Below are 25843 nucleotides of genomic sequence, written 5' to 3' on the forward strand. Positions count from 1 at the left end.
GACTTCTGAAGCTTTCAGCATCATTAACAATCCACTGAATTCAGGAGAAATAATAAAAATAGGGTTAGGTCTGTCTTGGTGGTACCTTTCCAGCATTCTCCTACTAATTTCCATTGATCTATACCTAACAGAGCTGTATTCAGAAGTATCTGAAAAGGTGTATATTCCCATCAGTATCTGAAAATGGAGCCTTTCTCTGACTGTTATGTTCTTGAAATGACCCTCAAACTGTGCTGCAGTCAGTTTTTCACGTTTCTGGTTACTAGGGGAAACTGAAGTGAGAAGTATCTGTCTTGTGTTGTTTTAGGCTATATAATTACTGCATATGAATTTTCAGTTAACATGTTGGAAAATCAGTCAAGTAGCTCCTGAACAGTTTTGAAGCTTTGTGATGAAATAAAAATAAATATTTTCCTCTCTAAAAATCTGTAAAGAATAGGATATAAAGAGGTCTAGTAAAGAAAATTATGGCTTTATACAGGAGTTAACTTTGTCACTTTTTTGTTATCTACTAATATGGATTACCTTACCTTCAAGAAATATTGTGGGAGGAGTTGGGGGAGTGGGTTCTTGAGATTAGTTCCAAGCTAACTTTTTAGTCTGGTTTACACAGAAAACAAAACTTCTTACACTGTTTTGCTGTTGAATCTTTATTTTATTGAAGTTGCAATGTAAATTTAATCTTTCATATGTTGAATTTTTAAAGATACAAGAAATAGACCAGATTTTCTTTACCTTTAATATACATACAATGTCATAGAAATTATAATTGCTTCCTAATTATATCACTGAAATAGCTGGGAAAGATTATCAGATGCAACTTGTAAACCTAAAGTATCAAACTGTCCTTGTACAATTAATAAAACCCTTCTAATACTGCATAAAGATATTCTCTTGACTGTATACATTCAGCTACTCTGACATGTATGGTGAAACAAAATAGGAAAGCGTAACACGCTATTCTGTAGAATAGTTAATCAAGTGGATGTATTCTAGAAATAACTATTTTTGTGCCAAGTAAGCACATGATTCTGTATTGCAATAGCTGAGAAAGTTTATGGGGGGGAGGAGTTGTATGCTATAATTGAGTTTGAAACTTGTGTGGCTTGAGAGTTGTTTTTTTTTGTTTGCAGTAACATTTTATGCATTGTAGATGATATCTCCAATGGTACTTACCACTTGATTTAGTGAAGGAATATTGTTCACATAATGTGTCTTCCATTAAAGGGATCCCATTTGTGCATCTGCAGCACATGTATTTTGATTTGCTTAAGGGTTCAATATTGGTTTAGTCATGCAGTGGTCTCCTTGATGAAATTTTTCTGTTCACGTGTTCTGTTGCATCAGGCTTATGATAGCTTGCAATAATGTGTGTACATGTTACTGCAAGCTATCATAAGTTACCATGCCACCACCCCATGTGCACACATTGAATTATAGGGCTCTGCAGCCTGTGTATTCAACACATACAATAGGATTTGGGGTTCTGCATCACAGATGGGACCATGATGACCTGCTACCACCGCAGTAACACACGTAAGTTCATATTGCACAGATTGAAATACACTTAGATTTCTGATTGCTTCCCTCTTTTCTATATCTGTGTGAAGGATTGGGTCTACTTTATAGCGCCCTCTTCCAACTGGACCCAGGCTGATGCCTGCAGAGCTAGCTCCCTTCCTGAGGAAATCCTGCCTGGGGCCCTATCACAGAATCCAGGTAGGGTAGTCTCCGGACCAGTTAATTACTGTGGGTTTTATTTCAAGCCTTCTTAATGAAAACAGGATCAGAGCTTCACAGCCTTTCCCCACAAAGCCTGTACAGGTTATGTTCCTTTCCCCCAAATCTATCCCTTACCCCATGGGTTTATCAACCAGAGTTCCTGGCTCTTACCTCAGAGCCCTTTGTGCTAATAGGATTTTTCCCAGTCTCCCTTCTGTCCATCTGTCTCTTGGAGTTGCTCCTCCTAGCAGTTGCTCCAGCCTCTGGCTGGTATTGCCACCTCCTCTCCCATATCCTTCTTCACCTTTTATGAGGATGAGCCAATTAAGTTACCTGTCTTTTTCCCAGGTGCAGTGGGTGGGGCTAATTAGTCCGCCAACTGCAGGCCTCTAAGCCCTGAAGAATACTATCTCTTATACCTTCATAACCCCATCCTCACTCCCCACCCTCAAAAAAAGTGGTATCAATAATATAGTTTGCTACATGCTATTTTACATCTTTTTGGGAACACTTGGGCCCTATCATTTTTTCCAGCTGCAGATTGTTTACAACAGGGAAATACAAAGTTTACATTCTGTAAAACTCACATAATGAGATGGTATCCTAGACTTTAGACTTTAAGGTCAGAAGGGACCATTATGATTGTCTAGTCTGACCTCCTGCACAACGCAGGCCACAGAATCTCACCCACCCACTCCTATATCAAACCCCTAACCTATGTCTGGGCTATTGAAGTTTTCAAATCGTGGTTTAAAGACTTCAAGGTGCAGAGAATCCTCCAGCAAGTGACCCTTGCCCCACGCTGCAGAGTAAGGTGAAAAACCCCCAGGGCCTCTTCCAACTTGCCCTGGAGGAAAATTCCTTTCCGACCCCAAATATGGCGATCAGCAAACCCTGAGCATGTGGGCAAGACTCACCAGCCAGACACCCAGGAAAGAATTCTCTGTAGTAACTCAGATCCCACCCCATCTAACATCCCATCGCAGGCCATTGGGCATATTTACCGCTAATAGTCAAAGATCAATTAATTACCAAAATTAGGTTATCCCATCATACCATCCCCTCCATAAATTTATCAAGCTCAGTCTTTTGCCTCCACTGCTCCCCTTGGAAGGCTGTTCCAGAACTTCATTCCTCTGATGGTTAGAAACCTTCATCTAATTTCAAGTCTAAACTTCCTGATGGCCAGTTTATATCCATTTGTTCTTGTGTCCACATTGGTACTGAGCTTAAATAATTCCTCTCCCTCCCTGGTATTTATCCCTCTGATATATTTATAGAGAGCAATCATATCTCCCCTCCACCTTCTTTTGGGTAGGCTAAACAAGCCAAGCTCTTTGAGTCTCCTTTCATAAGACAGGTTTTCCATTCCTCGGATCATCCTAGTAGCCCTTCTCTGTACCTGTTCCAGTTTGAATTCATCCTTCTTAAACATGGGAGACCAGAACTGCACACAGTATTCCAGATGAGGTCTCAGCAGTGCCTTGTATAACGGTACTAACACCTCCTTATCTCTACTGGAAATACCTCGCCTGATGCATCCCAAGACCGCGTTAGCTTTTTTCACGGCCATATCACATTGGCGGCTCATAGTCATCCTGTGATCAACCAATACTCCATGGTCCTTCTCTTCCACTGATGCGACCCCAGCTTATAACAAAAATTCTTGTTGTTAATCCCTAAATGCATGACCTTGCACTTTTCACTATTAAATTTCATCCTGTTACTATTACTCCAGTTTACTAGGTCATACAGATCTTCCTGTATGATATCCCGGTCTTTCTCTGTATTGGCAATACCTCCCAGCTTTGTGTCATCCGCAAACTTTGTTAGCACGCTCCCACTTTTTGTGCCAAGGTCAGTAATAAAAAGATTGGTCCCAAAACCGATCCCTGAGGAACTCCTCTAGTAACCTCCAGCCTGACAGTTCACCTTTCAGCATGACCTGTTGTAGTCTCCCCTTTAACCAGTTCCTTATCCACCTTTTAATTTTCATATTGATCCCCATCTTTTCCAATTTAGCTAATAATTCCCCATGTGGAACCATATCAGATGCCTTACTGAAATCGAGGTAAATTGGATCTACTGCGTTTCCTTTGTCTAAAACAGTGGTCTCCAAAGTGGGGTGCGTAAGAGGATCCTTGGGGGTGCGTGGCAGGAGGAGTGTGCTTTTTTCCCCCCCCCTCCGCTGCGCTCCCCCCCGCCCTTCGGCAGTTCGGGCGGGAGTCCAAGCGGCTTTTTTTTTTTTTTTTTTTTTTTTTTTATAATCAACTTCGGCAAAAATGGTAGAGACTGCGCGGCAGGGGGTGCGTGCTCAAATTTTTTTACTGATAGGGGTGCGTGATCAAAAAAGTTTGGAGACCACTGATCTAAAAGATCTGTTACCTTCTCAAAGAAGATCAGGTTGGTTTGGCATGATCTATCTTTTTGTAAAACCATGTTGCATTTTGTCCCAATTACCATTGACCTCAATGTCCTTTACTACGTTCTCTTTCAAATTTTTTCCAAGACCTTGCATACTACAGGTGTCAAACTAACAGACTTGTAGTACCCAGATCACTTTTTTTTTTTCTTTTCCTTAAAAATAGGAACTGTTAGCAATTCTCCAGTCATACGGTACAACCCCTGAGTTTACAGATTCATTAAAAATTCTTGCTAATGAATTTGCAATTTCATGTGCCAGTTCCTTTAATATTCTTGGATGAAGATTATCTGGGCCCCCCGATTTAGTCCCATTAAGCTGTTAGAGTTTGGCTTCTACCTCGGATGTGGTAATATCTACCTCCATGTCCTCATTCCCATTGTCATCCTACCATTATCCCTAAGCTCCTCATTAAAGACTGAGGCAAAGTATTTGTTTAGATATTGAGCCATGCCTAGATTATCCTTAACCTCCACTCCATCCTCAGTGTTTAGCGGTCCCACTTCTTCTTTCTTTGTTTTCGTCTTATTTATATGGCTATATATAGGGGAGGGATAGCTCAGTGGTTTGAGCGTTGGCCTGCTAAACCCAGGGTTGTGAGTTCAATCCTTGAAGGGGCCACTTAGGGATCTGGGGCAAAATCAGTACTTGGTCCTGCTAGTGAAGGCAGGGGGCTGGACTCAAAGACCTTTCAGGGTCCCTTCGAGTTCTATGAGATAGGTATATCTCCATTTATTATTAACCTTTTACTATTGGTTTTAATTCCCTTTGCAGGTCCAACTCTACAAGGCTTTTGGCCTTTCTCACTCTATCCCTACATGTTCTGACCTCAATAAGGTAGCTTTCCTTGCTGATTCCTCCCATCTTCCACTCCTTGTAGGCTTCCTGCTTTTTCTTAATCACCTCTCTGAGATTCTTGCTCGTCCAGCTTGGTCTACAACTCCTGCCTATGAATTTTTCCCCCTGTCTTGGGATGGTGCCTTCTGATAGTTTCTGCAACTTTGACTTGAAGTAATTCCAGGCCTCCTCCCTTTAGCTCCACAAGTTCTTCAGTCCAATCCACTTCCCTAACTAATTTCCTTAATTTTTTAAAGTTTAAAGTTAGCCCTTTTGAAATCAAAAACCACAGATCTATTTTTGTTTATCCTTCCATTTAGTTTGAACTGAATTAGCTCATGATCGCTCGAACCAAGGTTGTCCCCTACAACCATTTCTTCTATGAGGGCCTCACTACTCACCAAAACCAAATCTAAAATGGCATCCCCTCTTGTTGGTTCAGCAACTACTTGGTGAAGGAATCCATCAACTATCGCATCCAGGAAAATCTGAGTCCTATTAGTATTACTAGCACTTGTCCTCCAGTCTATATCTGGGAAGTTAGTCTCCCATGATCACACAATTCCCATTAGTATTTACTTCATTAAAAACATTGAAGAGGTCTCTATCCATATCCAAATCGGATCCCGGTGATCTATAGCACACCGCAAGTAATATCACAAGGGAGGCTCTAGTAGCTTTCTTCCCCAATGTGATTTTTGCCCAGACAGACTCTGTCTTATCCATTCCATCACTTCTTATTTCTTTACAGTCTACCTCATCGTTGATATACAATGCTACTCCACCGCTTTTGCCTTTATTTCTGTCTTTCCTAAACAGCACATACCCTTCACTACCTGTACTCCAGTCATGACTACTATTCCACCATGTTTCTGTTATCCCTATAATATCTGGTTTCACCTCCTGCACCAGTAACTCTAGTTCCTCCATTTTGTTACCTAGGCTCCTCGCATTGGTGTACAAACATCTTAATTTTTGCTGTTTTGGCTTTGCTCAATTTCTTTACCCGATTAGGCCCAGACATTCTACCGCCAGTATCACCTATTAGACTGGTATCTACACTACCCTTCCTCCTTATGTCCATTCTCCTACCCACGGTAGTATCCTTTCTTACTTTGTTTTCTTCCCTCTCAATGTTAAAATCCGGCATGGAGATTACCTGGACATCTCCCAACCATCTCCCCCAAATTCCTAGTTTAAAGCTTTCTTAATCAGTTGTGCCAGCCTCCATCCTAGAAGGTTATTTCCCTCCCTACTCACGTGAATTCCATCCTGAGAGAACAGTCCTCTGTCCATGAATGCCTCCCAATGGCCATACATCCCAAAGCCCTCCTTATAGTACCACTGCCTGAGCCATCTGTTGATCTTCATAATCTTGTCAGACCTTTGTTGCCCTTCTCTAGGAACAGGCAGAATCCCACTGAAGATCACCTGAGCTATATTGTTCACATATGCATAGTCCGTGTATTTGATTCTAAAAACAGCAACAATTCATAACAATAATTAGTCCTTCTGGGTCAAATCTCAAAGCATACAACTTTTGGACTCTTTTGCCCTTTCTTCTGGTAATTAGCATCAACTTGGAAAAACTCTCCCTGCATCTGTCAATTCACAAGGCAGTGCCAAGAGATATGATACTGGGGTCCTGTGTTAGCCAAGCCGGTACTACTGTCTTGGATAGATAATTGGCTTTGCATGATACAAAGAAATCTGGTCTCATCAGAAATCACTACTATTGTAAATATCAGATTCTTTAACTGTAGAATTTCTCTCCTTTTCTAAATATCAGTCATCTGAGAAACATAAAAGGATGTATCATCTGCTTGAGAAAACCCGATTGCAGTGGCTGTTCCTACCCAATTCTCTCTCAAACCTGATATATTGCTCTGTAAAATTTTCTGAAACTATGTTCTGGGTTCTGTTGCTTAATAGACTGTACTACTTCTAGTAGAGAGACAAGGTGGGTGAGGTAATACCTTTTTATTGGACCATTTCTGCTGGTTAGAGAGACAGAGCTCTTCTTTCAGGTCACCTTGTCTCTCTAATACCCTGGGACTAACATGGCTACGACAATACTGCATACTACTTCTAGTAGGTAGCAGCACTAAAACCACAGAGATCATTCAGTATGCTTTTGAATATCATTTCCATACTAATAATATCTTACGTATATGGCTCCCACTACTGTAATATCTGAGAGCCTCAATTTTTAATGCATTTATTCTCATGTGATTTGTGTTTAGGTTGCAGCATATAGTAAAGAGCTTTCACGTATTAGAATGATGCCTGATACTTGACAAAATATGGTTGCTTTTATCATATATCAGAGGGGTAGCCATGTTAGTCTGGATCTGTAAAAGCAGCAGAGTCCTGTGGCACCTTATAGACTAACAGACATATTGGAACTTGAGCTTTCATGGGTGAATACCCACTTCGTCGGATGCATGTATTGGCAATTTCCAGAGGCAGTTATAAATATGCAAGCAAGAGTGAGTCAGGCTAGTCTATAAGGTGCCACAGGGCTCTTTGCTGCTTTAACCATATTTTGGACATTCAAGTGCATCTGGAAAGAATTTTTGTTTGGCTGATTCTGTACATGGTGGCTGGCTTATTTTGGGGGAGAGGATCAGGAGAGGGGCTAGGAACATAGGACTAATAGCCAATATTTTTGTTTTGTAGGGATTTTTGCTAGTCTGTCATGGAGGCTCCAAAGAAGGCTTGTCTAGGTAGCAGTTTTAAATATACTAGTATAAGCACCTCCTCTACTCCCTCCCAGAGCCTGCACCCCAATCCCCAACCCCAGACCTCCTCCTCCCACCCAAATTCCATCCCAGAGCCTTAGGCAGGTGGGGGGCGGAGTTTTTGGGGGACAGGTTCTGGGTAGGATGAGTGACATTGGCCCGCTGGGAGGATTTGAGGACTGGCACTGGCCTTAAAGTAAATTGAGTGAGACCCCTGCTATGCAGCCTTTGGCTCACACTGAGACAGCCAAGTCTAATACAGTGTGGGTTACTAACAACCTTATTCACCATATATAAATTTTACCAATCCCAAAAGATCGGGCATATTACCCACCAGGTCAGTGAATATTTCAGCTCTTACCCAAGTACACACTTAGAGCCAATCCCTATTAACTAAATCTAAGATTTATTAATAGAAAAGAAAAGAGTTGCTATGGTTAAAGATCATTATACATACAGATATGAATAGAGTTCTTAGGTCAATTTCATAGCAGATGGTGAAGCTGCTGATTTGCAAAAATCTTTCTGGAATCAATTTAAAAGGTTATAGTCCAGTCAGCGGTCCATGTGCAGAGAGCTTGTTCAAATGCTTCCATGAGAATTTTCAGGGTGGATCCAGAATAACCTGGAGACCTCAGTCTTGTGGGCTTCTACTTTCCCTGTCAAAGTTTAAGCAGATCTGAGATAGCAAGGATCAGGCCCCAAACTTTCTTTATAGCTGAAGTTCAGCAGTGGTCTCAGCAGGCCCTCCTGGGCTGAAGAGGAGTTAATGTATATTGTTGCTTTGAAGCTAATCTATTTCCTAGGCATACAAGGTAACTAGTTGCATTCATTAGTGCAAGGAAATTAACCATTAACTAGTTCACAGGTAGTTTATTACAAACTTCAAAGAGAAATGAAAACAATAATATTACACCACAAGTCCCATCTAAATGATAATATCCACTTTTGATCTCTGAATCCATAGACTGTTTAGCATCTACAAGCTAATTAAATCACATTTTTAAACTTCTAAGAAGATATAGGTGAGCACAGACAAATATAATTAGTATCTATTCTTAATTCTCTACTGATACAGGCCTACATGTCAAGGATTCTAGTCTATTTAACATGGCTTTGCTAGCTATCTACAAGGAATGTCCCTGTTTACTGTTTCAGTGTTCTTTTAATGTGTCCTTACGGGTTGCTTTTTAAGTCATCCAGCCTGCTGGTTACTTAACCCTCACTGGCTCAGCATCACAGACGACTGTAAACTCTCAATAGCTTAAAGAGGCCCTACTCTTGAGTGTCTGTGGACCCTTGTCTTAATCCTTGTGGGTCTTAAAGTCCAGTCTTTGGCACACACTCATTTTGATGTCCTGTCTAGCCAAATGTAAGAGTGAAAGAGCAAACTAAATATTTGATATGTCCCTTGTAATGGACAGATCAAGTAGCTTGCCTGTAAGGTTTAAGTAAAACCTTTGATCATAACTACAGTAACTCCTCACTTAATGTCCTCCCGCTTAACGTTGTTTCAAAGTTATGTCGCTGCTCAGTTAGGGAACATGCTCGTTTAAAATGTCGTTTGGCTACCTGCTATGTCCACTGCTTGTAAGAGTCTGTGGAAGAGCAGCGACTTTACAAGGGAGCATTGCAAAAGTTCCTCTTCTCCGGATCCTTCCCCTCCCTCCCAGCGCTTCCCCCCCACTGCCAGACAGCTGTTTGTCGGCGCTTAGGACTTTCTGGGAGGAGGGAAGAGCGGGGAAGCGCCGTGTCTCCGCTCCTGCCCCTCCCTCCCAGAAAGTCCTAAGCGCCAACAAACCAACTGTTTAGTGGCGCTTAGGACTCTTGGGGGGCAGGGGGAGGAGGAGCTGGGATGCGGCGTGCTCCAGACAGTAGGTGGCGTGGGGGTGGGAAGAGGTGGGCCTGGAGTGGAGCGGGGATGGGAAGAGGCGGGCCTAGAGCATCCCCTGGCAAAGTCGGCGCCTGTTCTTCTCAGGGGAAGCTGCTGCGAAGGTGCTTCCCAGTGTCCTTGCCTGCAACGGGCTGTGCTTGTGTGAGGTAAGCCAGGGGCACTTCCCAACCACAGTACAGTACTGTACAGTATATAATGCCTTTTGTCTGCCCCCAAAAAATTTTCTTGGAACCTAACCCCCTGCATTTACCTTAAATCTTATGGGAAAATTGGATTCGTTTAACATCGTTTCACTTAAAGTTGCATTTTTCAGGAACATAACTACGTTAAGTGAGGAGTTACTATACTGAAAATGGTTTGCCAGTAGTTGCAGAAAACTTGTGCCTGGGTCCTCCACTCTGATAGCTCACTTGATGGACTTAACTAAAATCAGTACCCTTAGGAAATCCTCATTGTGAGAAAAACTGGTATTCAAAGACATGTCAAGCAATGAAGTGGCCAGTAGTGCCTCTCTTTTGACAAGTTTCACCTGTGGCTACCCTCAGTAGTTGCATGGTATGGAAGATACCAAGTGCAGGACTGTGTACTGGCAGCCAGCCTTACTCCTTTTGTGGTGGATGGGTTTTTGTTTTTTTCTTCCTTTTCCCCCTGCACTCTACCCCACGTGAGTGGGTTGAGAGAATGTGGCTTCTGCCGAGTACAGTTTTTTATGTTTTGGAGGGAGGAAGAGAGGAGAAGAGCATCTAACAGTTCACGTGCTCCATCTGACCACCAGCCGGAAGGTAAATAACTCCATGTTTGTGGCTTGGTTCTCCACTCACTTGCATCTTTTGTAATTGCATCTATGCAAAGTGAATCTAAAATGCTACCAGATTAGAACTTTACACTTGCTTGGATAGATATAAGCAACTACACAAGGTGCAAGTCAGTGGAGAATAAGGCCCAATACATTCACACAGCTGAAATGGAGCTGGTCTGGTGACTAATAGATAGGAAAGCTAGGAGAAGAGCTTTTGGGGGTGTGGTTTTTTGCTTTTTGTTTTAATTAAAATGAAAACACAACCTTCTCAGAAGAGAGGAAGCAGAGCTCCATGTTTGCTTGTTAATTCTGTGTTGTAGACCAGACTGAGTGGTCCTTAATTTGTTTTATAGTTTTATCAAATGTGCTTCTGTTTTAATTGTGTGTTTAGGAACTTGGATATAAAAAGGGTGGTGAAAAGAAGTCAAACTTGCTCACTGAAAATCTTTGATAACTCCAAAATGTTTTGGAACAATTGGCCTGCTCAGGACTGGCTTACATGAGATATTGCTGTGTGTTGGAAATAGATGTTAGATTATGGTGGTACTTTGCATGAAAATTGAATTACCCCTGCAGTTTAAATAGAGTGTACTTCTTTGCTCGTCTTAAATCAGAGAAGTTGACTAATGGTACAAGTTTATCCAGTTTAGCAACTAACAATTGAGTTCTATTGTGTGTATGAACTTTAAGTTAGATGAAAGCCAAAACAACTTTACATAATGAATTGTAATGAATGTTAGTGTGTAGAGCTCTGGATATAACACTTTACTTTCTGACTTGACTGTCAACTTACTGCCATGTCTGTAATGAACAATAAATGCCTTGCTCTTGTTATGTTCCTCTTTGGTATTTGGTTTTGTAATAGTAATTAAAAAGTAACATTTGGAATAATGGAATTCTTTACTTTTGCGTAAACACATAGAAAAATGTCTACATCACCATGGAATATTGAAATATTACAGTGTGCGTTCTTGGATACGTGACTCTAGAAGTTTCCAAATGTCAGTTGAGCAGTTGGTTACAAAATAACGAAGTTTGCACATGGCAGAAAACATATACATGAAAGCATCTAGATAATTAGCTTCTTGCGTCGACCTATTATGTCAGTGTACACACTACAGCCTTGCTTCTGCTGACGTATGTGTCCTACTGCACCGGCATAATAACTCCACCTCCACGAGAGGCGTAAGCTTATTTTGTGTAGTTAGAGCAATGCAGTGTCCCTGTAGACACTGTGATACATTCTTGTGAATTTCACTGTTCTGCTGGACTGAACATATGCTGATTTTAGTTTATAGGGTAGACATACCCTTAATTGTGTTCACATGCTAGGCTAATGTGGAAGTGACTTTTTTTCTAAAGTAAAGAAATACTTTGGCATCCAAAATTGCAGTTTAAGAGCATATGATTGTGATGTGTTCTCAGATACGTCAAAAATCATCCCTGAAGCTTCCACTTTTGACCTTGAGTGTTTAAAAAACCAGAAATGGGAAATATGTGGATAAACTAACTATCTTTTCTAAAGAAAAGCCACTCTGCTAATAGTACTTAGTGAAATTTTACTAGAAGTGCCAGTTTCTTCCAGTTTCTTGGGATAGAAATTACCAGGTGCAAGGGAGAACATGGAGCTGCGGAAGGAGAACTTCCTTCAAAGCTGCCTTTTCTATTCACCCATATGATCTGCCTGAAAGAATCTTCCAGTTCCTTATTGTAGCAAAATATAATTTAATTAAACCTTACAAACCCACTCCTTCCTGGAAAGCCATATTTTCTTCTTCCTATGTCCAGTACTGCTTACAAAATTTGTTTTACCCTGCCAAGACATTTAGGTTGCCCCACAAACCATTAAAATACAGCACAGTTTACAAAACTAGGATAACCAGTGGAATCCATATTGGCTGGGAGGAAGAGGGGAGAAACCAACTAATGCACAAGACTTTTTTTACAACCACTCATTTCTCTCTTATATATAATATATGGAGAAATACACACACACACACACACACACACACTCTTGCTCTCGCGCTCTCTCTCTCTCTCTCTGATATTTGAGACCCATTAATTTAAATTATGGCTGCAGCTGTCTGAATTTTCGTACTCCCTCAAGACTCAGCTACTATTGCGGAGCTGAGTATCTGCAGCACCCGTTGAAGATTCTTCTCATTAGCTTCCATGTGCCCACCATGGAAGAAGCAATAGTCAAATGTTTGAATCTGTTTGTGTTACAGTATGTGCTGTCCTGGTCTTCTGAAGTTATTTGATTTTATTCCTGTTTCTACCAGCTGCCTTGCTCTGAAATGTTCCCTGTTTGCTTGATCAATATTTATCACCTGTTTCATTTATACTACACCACTTAAAGGGATGCTCAAACAAGTAGTTTCTAAATTTTAGATTATGGATTATTGAGGTTTTTTTTTGTTTGTTTGTTTTTAAGTTAAGAACAGAAATATTACTTTTGGTTAAAAAGTGTGTGTGTGGGGGGGGGTAGTTGTAAGGCTGACCATTATACTATTTCATAACAGAAATCAAAGATTAAGATGACCAATCTTTTTCCATTATCCAAGTAGAGTGAAAAGCAAACTGAAGTGATATTTGCAACGCTGTAAAGAAACAATTCTAATTATTATTAGACCGTGACCCTCTAAGACTATCAGTATTTTTTCTCAGTGTACTGCTCCTTCATATACAAGAATAATTTGGAGATTATTTCTACATTGTCAACCTGTGTTCGCTGTTGTCACTCAATTGTTAACAAATGAATTAGTTAAAGATAATGCTTGTCCCTGAATAGATCTTTGTGGGATTCCAGCTGTTTTTGTCATTAAATTTATTCCTTCTAATATACTTTAATAATGGCCTCAAAATGCTGTGATCTGGGTGATATTAATGACACTTGGTGGGATGATTCCAATGACAGGAATGTTAAAATCAATGGCTTTAACCTATTTAGAAAGGACCGAGTGCCCAAAAAGGGATGGGGAATGTCAAAAATGGCATTACCTGTTTCTGAGTAACTGATAACTCAGAAGAAATTAGTCTTGAGTACTTATTGATCAATGACTTAACAGATAAAGCACAAGATTTGATACTGGTGTCTGCTACAGACCACCAAAGCATACTTGCGGAATAGGATGACCATTTGCTTACACACCTGGTTGTAATGTGTAAGAAAAATAGCTGTGAGATCACAGGGGACTCCAGTTTAAGTGAGACATGCTGGAGGTCTCCTGCTACCAGTACTAAAACATTCTTGGAATTTCAAATGTTATAGATGACAACTTCCTAACTAAGTGTTGCATTCAACATGGGACAAGTCTATATTAGACCTCATCTTGACAGCTAAAGAGGAACTGATCACCAAAATAAAAAATTAATGCCAACTTATGTACAAGTGATTATGACTTGATCACATTTATAATGTGCAAACAGAATAAAATCCAGACCAATTATATATATTTGTGCTTTAAAAGGGCCAGTTTCACAAAGCTGAAAACAGTTGAAGCAAATCACCTGGGAGGAAGAATTTAATCAGAAAAATGTGAATGATAATTGGGAATCATTTAAGAACAATTTACTAGATGCCCAAAAAGCTACAATTGAGGAAGGAGACCATATTGATTTTTTTTTAATGACCTGATTTAGAGGAGCAGTGAGGGCAGCTGACTTTTTTTTTTTTTTTTTAAGTTACAAATGGAAGAAACTATATGTTGATAGTAATGAATATGAATCAGAAGCTAGGGATTGTAGAAAATTGATAAGGGAAGCAAAGGGACACAAGGCAAAGTCTGTCACCAGCAGAGTTAAGAACAATAAGAAAGGAGGAGTTTAAGGTGATTAGGAACAAAAAGAATCCTGACAATGGCATCAGTCCATTACTAGATGGAAATTGTAGACTTATCATTAGTAATACATAAAAGGAAGAAATATTCAATAAATATTTCTGTTCTATATTTGGGGCGAGGGCAGGTGTTATTATCATATACGACAACACTCATTCCATTCCACTAGTATTTCAGGAGGATATTAAACAGCAGCTACTAAAATTGATACTTTCCCCCCCCCTTCAAATCCTGTCCAGATAACTTGCATCCAAGAGTTCTAAAAGAGCTGGCTGAGGAGCCTGTTGGATTTTTAATGTTGGCTTTTTTTTTTTTTTTATGTCTTGCAGCACTCAGCTCTTGGCCCTATGCTATTTAACATTTTTATTGATGAAATGGCAGAAACGATAGTTATCACTGATAATTTGCTGATGACACATTGCGGTAAATAACGAAGAAGACAGATCACTGTTCCAGTGCAATCTGGGTTGATTGGGAAGCTGAACGCAAGCAAAGAATATGCATTTTAATCAGTTCAATGTAAATGTATACATTAGGAACAGAGAATGCAGGTCAAACTTACATGATGGGGGGAAGGGATCTATACTAAGAATAAGTGACCCTGGAAAAGATTTGGGGGTTGTGGTGCACAGTCAGCTGAACAGGAGTTTCTACTGTGAGACTGTGGTGAAAAGGGCTAATGTAATCCTTGGATGCATAAATAGGGACATCTCAAGCAGGAGTAGAGGATATTTTATTTCTGTATTTGGCAGTGATGCATCTGCTGATGGAATACTGAGTCCAGTTCTGGTGTCAGCAGTTCAAGAAGAATGTTAAATTGGAGAATGTTCAGAGAAGAGCCACAAGAAAACATTAAAGGATTAAGGATAAGAAAACATGCTTTATAGTGACTGAATTCCTTGAGTCTATCTATTTAGCTTAATAAAGAGAAAGTTAAGGGGTGACTTGATTGCAATCTCTAAGTATCTAAATGGGAAACAAATATTTAATAATGAGCTTTTCAATCTAGCAGAGAAAGGTATAACATGTTTCAATGGCTGGAAGTTGAAACTAGACAAATTCAGACTGGAAATAAGGTGTGCATTTTTAACAGTGAGAGTAATTAGCCATTGGAAGAACTTACCCAGTGTCATGGTGAATTCTTCACCAGTGGCTATTTTAAAATCAAGATTGGATGTTTTTTCTAAAGATGTGCTCTAGGAATTGTTTTAGGGAAGTTCAATGGCCTGTGTTGTACTGGAAGTCAGACTAGATGATCACAACGGTCCCTCCTGCCCTTGAAATCTATGAACAATTTAATCTGACCACAGCTTTTATATCCTAACTTTCAGTCTTGCAACTCAGTCAAAATTCCATCCATCGTCTGAGGTGTTAAATTTGAATAACGCCTACAATAGACGAACGCTAGAGATGTCAGCATGAATTCTGAAGTTTTGCCACCCATTTTATAAACATATACATAGATTTTGACCCTAATATTCTTCCATCGGCTTCCTGTTGTTCGAAAATTAATGGGATCAATGGAAGAAAGACCTCACTGTTGATGCAAACGTATTAAGAAAAAAAAGTGAACATTTTATTAAGTTGTTACAAACTTGTTTGCACCTTTATTGAATATTAAGATATAGCTACAAGAGTTATAGCCAGGATCCTTGAAAATATAACAATACACATTTAGCTAATTGTTACAAAATAGTAAAAGCTAATAGAAGCAGAAACTCTGCAATTTCTTTTCTCTCCCAAAGACGAGCAAAGTTCAGGCATGCAAGTCACATGAACACTTTCTTTTTTCTTTTTTGTTGTTTGTTTGGAAGTAATCTGATTTGTGAAGGAGAATGCAGGGTTGTGTTATCAGCAACACATCTAGAAGGAAAGTGGACTGATACAGAACACTTTCCTCTTTCTTTTCAAAGAAAAATCTGAGTTTAAACCCACTCAAAATTCTAGACCTGACCTTACTGAATTTGACTTTTTTGTAAACATGCAGTCCTCCCTCCTTCCATCTATTTTGAAGAACATTTATTGGGTAGGAAATCTTTTGGAGAATATACTGGTTACTTCTAACTTGTTTCCACTTAAACATTAAAACTTTGTTTCTCAAGTGCTTAAAATGCCATAAGCTTCTTTTAATATAAATATTTGTAAATATTTTGTATCTAAATGCAAGCCTTCATATAACTAACTGATATATGAATAGTAAAATGTGTTATGTACAAATATAGCAAGATCATTTGATGGTAATTATTAATGTAAGAAGCCATTTAAGTACATTTATATCAATGGAGAGTTCATTACCGGCAGTGCTCAAACAACTCTCAACCCTGTCAAGAAGATGAGAAAAATCATCCTTCCAAAAATTGTCATAAAAGCAACAAGTCAAGCTAAACACTTTCTATAAGTTACTTAATTGTAAAAGACTGTTTTGAGAACTACAAATTTTTATATAAGTAACGAGTGCTTTGAATTTCTGAAGACCGAATTTCATTTCCTGTCAAAATAATAAAATTGAAAGAATATCTCAGAGGACTGAATACTTAAAAAAGAAAATTAAAAATCTTTTAGATCTGGATTTTTCCTACCACAACAAGAACAAAGACAATTTAAAAATATTGCATGTTCATTAAATGAATAGCTTGTTGAGGAGCTGAAAGTGTCACCTAAGCCAACCTGAAAGGCTTGGAGCCAATGAAAGCATGACAGCAACCAATTTAAATCTAAACAAGTGTAAAAGAGGTGTTTTCCCTATATGAAAATAAGGATGCGAAAGGTAAAAAGCCTGAAGTGAGCACCCCACACTCACCCCCTGCAATTCTGCTTAGACAGCAAGCACTCCACAGCTCATCCTGTCTATCTCTACAAGCAAGCTGCTAGAGAGATTTTAAAAAAAAAAGACTCAAAAAGGACAAGTTTACACTTAAAACGTTGCATTGGTGCATCTGCACTGGTGCAGTTGTGCCACTGTAGTGCTTTAATGAAGATGCGCTATGCCGGGAGAGAGCTCTCTCATCGGCGTTTATAATCCACCTTCATGAGAGATGGCAACTATGTCAACAGGAGAAGCTCTCCTGCCAGTTTAGTGCTGTGTACAGAGGGGGTTAGGTCAGTATAACTACGTCGCTCAGGGGTGTCGATTTTTCATATCCCCGAGTGATGTAGTTGTACCAATATCTGTCTGAAATGTAAATCACACCCAAGAAACCAACCCCAGGAAAACCTCCCCGAGACTTGAACATGAATTGGTAAGAGGAAGTTAACTAACACACTGCGAAGGGATTACATTTAAAACTCTTATCATGATTTTGCTAGTCTCAAGTTAAAACAGTATTTTAATATTCCAGCAGTTTCTCCTGTTTATCTCCAAGAGTTAAGCCATGGAATCCTGGACAGGAGATGGGGGGGCTAGAGGGCTAATCAGTGGGGTTTAATTGGTTTTAAGATTCTTAACATTGGTTAACTGGCCTCTCAAGACCACTCCTTAAATTGCTGCTTCTAAGTAGCTGATTTAAATATTTTCCTTGGTTTCATAGGATGTAGTTCAGACTGCTTACTTTGCCAATTATATACTGGCTGATTTATTTTGCTAATAATGAACAGGTCCACCTGCCCTGAAACAAAGCTATTTTGCCCATCTAGTTATCTAAGGATATACTAAAGAATGGATTCACAATAATACCAAGAGGAAATCACACCTCAGAGGTGTAGTCTCTGTTAAGTGCTCCACAATAACATACAGAAAAGGTTGTAATGGAAGTAAATTATTTTATCTTTTATTTGTGTTCTTTTCCTTTTTAAATAATAAAATAGCCATGGTTATTAACTGTAATTATTTTGCTTGGTCTTGATCATGGTGTCTGTTAAGGTGTTTAAATAATTAAGCACCACCCCCCATCCCCCCCCCCAAAAAAAAGAAAAAACCCTGTAACTGAATAGTGGGAGTCACATCCCTGAGTTGACAGAGCTACAGTTAGTAAGAACTGGCCTATTTCTTATTTCTCTAAACTCATATATTTTTCGTAATTTTTAAAACAAAATTACTTGGCATCCAACTACCCCTTTCAACCCCACATATCTTACACAAAAGGTAGGGCAAAACATAATTCTACTTACTGACTTTGTTTTTGTTGTAAATTATTTTCAACACTTAATTATGAATTTATAGTTACAACAAAGGTCAAATTTATTTAGGCTTGGCAGAATTTGATTTTTATATTTTATAACTTTTGATAATGACGTATTGATGTTTGTCTTTAAGCATGTTAATTTTTATCAATTTGTTTTCAGTTGCACAAAACTGAGGGTCAGACAATTAATGATATGCTGAGATTAAAAAAGTTAAAATTTTGTGACTGTTAAAATACAAATTGTCAACATTGCATATCCAAATACACAAAGTAAGTATCCTTAAATCAAACTCTAAATTCTCAAGCAGCATTTTTCTTTGATTATTATTGATGAAAATATTTTTGTGTGTGAGTACAGTGATGCCTCGCTTAAGGTTGTAGTTATGTTGCTGAAAAATGCTACTTTAAGCGAATCCAATTTCCCCATAAGAATTAATGTAAATGCGGGGGTTAGGTTCTGGGGAAATTTTCTTCGCCAGACAAACTCTCTATCTTATCTATACACACACGCATACACACGCACACACACGCAGAGTTTTAAACAAACAACTTAATACTGTACACAGCAATGATGATTGTGAACCTTGGTTGAGGTGGTGAAGTCAGAGGATGGAAGAGGGTGTGATGTTTCCCAGGGAATGCCTTACTGCTAAATGATGAACTAGCACTCGGCTGAGCCCTCAAGGGTTAACATGTTGTTAATGTAGCCTCACACTCTACAAGGCACCATGAATGGAAGGAGGGGAGACAGCATGACACACACACACACACACACACACACACACACACACACACACACACACACACACACACACACACACACACACTGTGTGTGAGAGAGATGTGCATTGCCTTTTTAAGTAGATCAGCAAGTTGAGACAGCAGCTGCTGCCAGCAAGCTCCCTCCATCCTAAATGTCAGGGTGTCCCCTGCCCCCTGCTCTTCCCCCCACCTCTTCCCCCAGCTCTGTGGAGATAAGGTACAGAAGGGGGGCTAGGAGCAGGGGGCGGGGGACACCCTGACATTAGCACCCCTCTTTCCCCCTTGCACAGCAAGCAGGAGGCTCCCAGGAGCAGCTCCAAGGCAGAGGGCAGGAGCAGCACATGGCAGCCGGGGGAGGGGCAGCTGAACTGCCCAGCAATTGATAGCCTGCTTGGCGGCTGCTGCACAGGGAACTTAGGGGAGCTGATGTGGGGGGGGGGTGTACAAATTCCTGTTTTCAGCTTTTCATCCCATCCTCTATAAGAATGCTTTAAAAAAAAAAAAAAAAAAAAAAAAAAAATTAGAACTCAGATCAGTTTACTCTTGGTGCCACATCTGAAGGAATTCTAGAACCTTCTGGATTTCCTTTGCTCATTTAAGGCATAGCCCTTTTAAATGTAGGTAGTAGTTTCCCTACAAAAGGAATTAGGGTTTACAAGAAGAATACAGTAGAACCTCAGAGTTATGAACATCAGAGTTATGAACTGACCGGTCAACCCCACACCTCATTTAGAGCCGGAAGTACGCAATCAGGCTGCAGCGGAGACAAAGAAAGAAATATAGTAGTGTACTGTGTTATACCTAAACTACTTAACAAAAAAGGGAAAACTTTAAATAAATAAATAAATAAATAAATACAAATTGACAAGGTAAGGAAACTGTATGCTTGTTTCATTTAAATTAAGATGGTTAAAAGCAGTATTTTTTTTTGCATAGTAAAGTTTCAAAGCTGTATTAAATCAATCTTCAGCTGTAAACTTTTGAAAGAACAGCCATAATGTTTTCTTCAGAGTTACAAACATTTCAAAGTTACGAACAACCTCCATTCCTGAGGTGTTCATAACTCTGAGGTTCTACTGTACAAACATTTGGTAACAGTCTGTCATCAGCTGTCTCTTAATGCATACACTTTTTGTTTTATAACTCTCTATCATGATAGGAAGATGTGTATCAAACTGAAATCTGTTTCCTGTAATAGTAATTATATTAATCTACTGATGCGTCTCAGAAACTAAGAAAGATTTTATTTGGAGGTGTTCCCCCTTGGTGAGGTTTCATTATCATTATCCCTTTCTTTCCATCACCCTACTCTTTTTCCTTATTTTTGAAGTCACTGGCTTGAAAAAATGACTTGTTCTAAGGTAATCTTTCTCCTGCTTAATTCCTACTTCCAGTCATAATGTTCAGTTTTTGTTCAAGATTTTTTTTTACTTGAAATCACTGACTCACTGAATCCTAGTTCAATAGAAAACAGAAGGAAGAAATGTCCTCCATAATAAGATTGCATACACTGCTAGTGGAGACCCCTCTTGTGGGTGAGGGGTGTAGAGGTAAATCAGTAGCTGCATGAAGCCAGTCTCATAGGCTCTTGCATCTCTTGCTGGGTTCCATTGGAGCAGAGGACAGAAGCTTTGGCCTTTGGGCTAGTGTCTGAACCTTCAGCCGTACATGTGTAAGATGACTCCTGTGGTTGCTCGGGAGCACAGATGGAAGGCAGGTGACTTTGAAGGAACCATTAGCTTCAAGGAGCATATTTGCATGGCCCTTGATACTGGCCTATGCCCTGCTACTCACTGTCAGTCTGCGTGCATGCATGTGTGCAGTGTAATGTACCTAGTTAAGGTCGTTATGCACTGTATATATTACTAACTTCATTAAAAGTTTTATAAATTCAAACTGCACATGATAAAACATCTAAGTTTCCGCTTTTTTAAAACTCTTTTTTTCTTTCCATTGATACAGGTTGAATCAAGAGACACTCTAAACAGTATTGCCTTGAAATTTGATACGACACCAAATGAACTGGTTCAGTTAAACAAATTTTTCTCCCGAGCAGTTGTTCCTGGACAGGTATTATCTATTAATTACCTCAACATAAACTGGGTTTGGTGGAAATAGAGGAAGATGTTCAGAATGTTTGTCTACCACTTCTCCTACTGAAAACAATGGGATGGGTTTCTCTCAACATATAAGACATCCTATCTTTTGAAGATATATTTAGGATTCTTCAGTTAGCGTTAGTGAACTCCAGACACCCACTGGATTACTCAGTTGAGTAACTGCTACCAGTGGGAGTTAGTCACAGTCTAACCCAGTCTTTACTATCTCTCTTAAATTAAATTTGGAAAGACTGATAAAAGCAAGCATATTTAGAATCATAAGGTAACTTTTTCAGGTTCAAGACAAATTTATTTTTTGTAAATGGATATAGGATAAATATTGGGCGGTAGCAGTATTTCTAAAGCTATAAGCATGACTTACTGCTATTGTTATTTCCAGCTGCTGCAAAAACTAACTGTGCAACACCGTTCATGCCATTCCCAAGAGAATGGATCTGAGAAGCAAATAAATTTAGACTAACCTAGTTTTTGGCATGCTTTATAAAGAGTTGAATTGGGAAATAGATGACCAACTTTTTTTAATTGGGATGAATACACTGAATGTGTTCCCTAGCAATGTATCTTATTGACTCTAAATAATAGACTAATAGCAATCTATGAAAAGTCCAGAGAAATGGTACACTTTGTGCAAATATTCATAATAGTATTTATTACAGCACTGGACAAGTCTGAATTGGTGTTTCCGGGCATGCTGTAAATTTCTTACTTTATGGTCTTCTGTTTACTTGGGTACTTTTGACACTATTATTACTGCTAACAGTCAGCCTTAATATAGGTTTACAGAATTTTAAATATTTAAAGGCTCAAAAATACATTGTGTGGGTATATATTTACTCATTTCATGAATTGCTTTAAACAAGATATGTTTTATTGCACACTGTTTGACACAGCATGATAGAAACCAATGGGGGATTCGTTATATGGCATGTTTCTATGATATGTCAATGCATTCTTTGCCTCATGAACCTATTAATAGAGAAGACTTTATTAATACTGGTTGCTTTGCTAGAAAAGTGTTGACAGTAAAATTGGTAATTCACAACTAAATCTGTATTTTTTTTTTTAAAAATTCTAAAGCATAAATTAACTCCAGCAGGCCAAATTTCATAAAATAACTTGAGACAACAAATCTGCATCAAAATGTCAATGAAACTCTTAATGTAACTGTTAACTACAGCATATGTTCAATTTCTTTATAGATTTTATATGTTCCTGACCCAGAATATGTTTCTAGTGCGGAGAGCTCCCCATCTCTTAGTCCCATAAGTCCCTTGTCACCTACATCTTCAGAAGCTGAATTTGACAAGGCTACAGTAAGTGTAGGTATATGTGTTTCAAGGGCAATAACAATCTTTTCCATGTTTAGTGAGATGTGTGCAGTAACTGATTAAAAGATAGGAAACAAAGAGTAGGAATAAATGATCAGTTTTCAGAATGTAGAGAGGGGTAAATAGTGGTGTCCCTCCAGAGGTCTGTACTTGGACCAGTACTGTTCAACATATTCATAAATGATCTGGAAAAGTGGGTAAACAGTGAAGTGGCAAAATTTGCAGATGATACAAAACTATTAAAGACAGTTAAGTCCAAAGCAGACTGCGAAAAATTAGAAACGGGTCTCACAAAACTGGGTGACTGGGCAACAAAGTGGCAGATGAAATTCAGTGTTGATAAATGCAAAGTAATGTACATTGGAAAACATAATCCCAACTATACATATAAAATGATGGGGTCTATATTAGCTGTTACCACTCAAGAAAGAGATCTTGGAATCATCGTGGATAGTTCTCTGAAAACATCCACTCAATGTGCAGCGGTAGTCAAAAGAGTGAACAGAATGTTGGGAATCATTAAGAAAGGGATAGAAAATAAGACAGAAAATATCATATTGCCTCTATATAAATCCATGGTACGCCCACATCTTGAATACTGTGTGCAGCTGTGGTCGCCCCACCTCAAAAAATGATAGATTGGAATTAGAAAAGGTTTAGAAGAGGGCCACAAAAATGATTAGGGCTATGTAATAGCTTCTGTATGAGGAGAGATTAGTAAGAGTGGGACTTTTCAGCTTGGAAAAGAGATGACTAATGGGGGGTATGATAGAGGTCTATAAAATCATGACTGGTATGGAGAAAGTAAATTAGGAAGTATTATTTACTCTCTCATAACACAAGAACTAGGGGTCACCAAATTAAATTAATAGGCAGCAGGTTTAAAACAAATAAAAGGAAGTATTTCTTCACACAACGCCCAGTCAACCTGTGGAACTCTTTGCCAGAGGATATTGTGAAGGCCAAGACTATAACAAGGTTAAAAAAAAACTAGATAAATGCATGGAGGATAGATCCATCAATGGCTATTAGCCAGGATGAGGTCCCTAGCCTTGGTTTTGCCAGAAGCTAGGAATGGGCGACGGGTGGATCACTTGATGATTACCTATTCTGTTAATTCCCTCTGGGACACCTGGCATTGGCCACTGTTGGAAGACAGGATACTGGGCTAGATGGACCTTCAGTCTATCCCAGTATGGCCGTTCTGATGTTCTTATATGCAATAATTGCTCCTGGAGGAATTCTGGGCCAAAAAACTCCAAAATTCTGCAGCAAAAATGCAAAGTTCTGCATATTTTATTTGTCAAAATAACACAATATAATCACACCAGTTTCACTTATTTTGGTAATTTATTTAAACTACCATATAGAGAGAGAAATCAAAAACTGTTCTGCATTTCCTAAACACATGAAAGTAAAGTACTTGGTAACCAATACCTTGTATTCCAGTTATAATCCTGGATTTTCATTTAAATTACATTACTTTGAATTTGGTGTTTGGCGTTCTATAAAGTAGAATGTCACTTTACATTGTTCAGACTTTCACACATGAAAGTCATACAATTTTTTGCTAATCATTGTCCTTCATTTTTTTTAATGGATAAGTAAAATAGATCCTGAGCTGTAATCTAACCCGATTGTGCCTCTCTGGCACAGGAAAAAAGCGAGGAAGAACGTAGACCTTCCTAACTGAGGATTCCGTTACTGTCATTTACAATAAGCTCCTAAGAAACAGTTGTTATCCTATTTGTTTTTGAGAGGTTATTTGCTCATTCTGAACATGGGAGTCAAATGGTACAGTAATCACTAGGATTTGTTAAAAACAATAAGCTTATCCATGGTAAGTGGATTCTGTGATCATTTTGTTTTTTTAATTGGGATTACCAATTAGAATGTGTGTATCTTACTCAGAAGGCTTATTTTAAAAATTAAGCAGTATTTTAAAAGGGAAGGAGTGAATTTCCATGTGAGTTGCACAGAATCACTCTTCAATATTACAGGAATAAATCAGCCTCCTTTATAATTATATCAAGTACTTGCAGCTTTCTGCAAAGTTGTGACTTATATTGTGTATACTAGTGCTGTGCCTTGAGGCTAATATTTGTATTCAAACATGGTTGTGAGAACCTGCTTTGGGACTGTTCTGGAAGGGCAGAATGCAAGGACACACAGTGTATGTGGGTTCCTATCTACCAATCTGATAAACCATTGCAAAAGAGGCTCTAATAAAGAAGGTATAGCTTCTGAAAACTTGAAATGCCGCTTCGGATAATGTTGGAATACAAGTTTTGAATCTAGTACTTTAAGAGATCTTTCAGAGCAGCAGTTTTAAACTAATTGTCAGAGAGGAGAAATGTCAGTAATTGGAAGCAATACAAAATTCTTCCACCAGCATGTCTGCCTACCTTGTACCTGCCATTCCTACAATGTCTCATTTGGCCACTATCACTGTTTAATCTAGTTTTGCTTTGCTTGGGGAAAATGTGATCTAGAAATGATTGAAAACAGCGTACTATTTCTCTTCTGAGTTAGAACTGATACTGAGGGGTTTTTATACAGTGCCATAAAGGTGCATGGCATTTGTGGGGGAGGAAGGGGAGAGAAGAATTCTGCTTTGAGAAACTTAGTCTGTGGGCTTGCTAACACTTGGTAGTTTTACAATTGCTGTTCTAGAGTATTCTAGAATAACTATGTATTTAGGTAACCTTCCAACTGTAGACAAGCCCTAAAGTAAGGTGAAATACCAAAATGAACTGACAGCTAGATAACCATCTGCCACATCTCTGTGCTATATAGTACCAATAGTTAAATGTAGTAGTAATGGAGATCTGAGAGTGGGATAGCAGAGAAGATGTAAGTCGTAGAGCATAAATATCCTGCTAGTCAGTGTAACTGAAAATAGCAGTTTTTCTGCCAAAAAAAAGTGTTTAAAATGTGTTTTCCAGTAGGTATTGTTTTGTTTTTTAGTTTTGTGTTAAGAGTAATGTAGACTTGAAACAGTGTCCCCCATCTTGTTTCTGTATAAGTACACTAAGAAATAGTCCTGGCGTAGGTCCTAAGCTGCTTTTTTATTTAAAAAAATGTCCACTGTGGGGTTCCATGTTTTTATGTCAATCACTTCTGTAGCAGATGTGATTAGTTATTAAGACTTACGCAGTCTTTTTCTAACTGCGAGTGCTTCAACCTCAGACGAGGAGCTGAAAGTCAAGCTTTGTTTTCACTGGTTTTAAGTATAGATCCCGTGAGCCAAACACGTCC

The 25843-nt window shown here is 39.0% G+C and overlaps 1 protein-coding gene across 1 annotated transcript in view; it reads left to right on the plus strand.

Moving 5' to 3' along the window:
• Positions 1–25843, plus strand: part of OXR1 (oxidation resistance 1) — a 250858-nt gene that overhangs the window by 124561 nt on the left and 100454 nt on the right. The window contains exons 3-4 of the mRNA XM_026663861.1: positions 21100–21207; positions 22457–22570. Of these exons, the coding sequence (XP_026519646.1) occupies positions 21100–21207; positions 22457–22570 (222 nt within the window). The remainder of the gene's footprint in view (positions 1–21099; positions 21208–22456; positions 22571–25843) is intronic.

Source organism: Terrapene carolina, unplaced genomic scaffold (genome assembly GCF_002925995.2).
Source record: "Terrapene carolina triunguis isolate 2854851 unplaced genomic scaffold, T_m_triunguis-2.0 Scaffold58, whole genome shotgun sequence".
In the NCBI taxonomy this organism is placed as follows: Eukaryota; Metazoa; Chordata; order Testudines; family Emydidae; genus Terrapene; species Terrapene triunguis.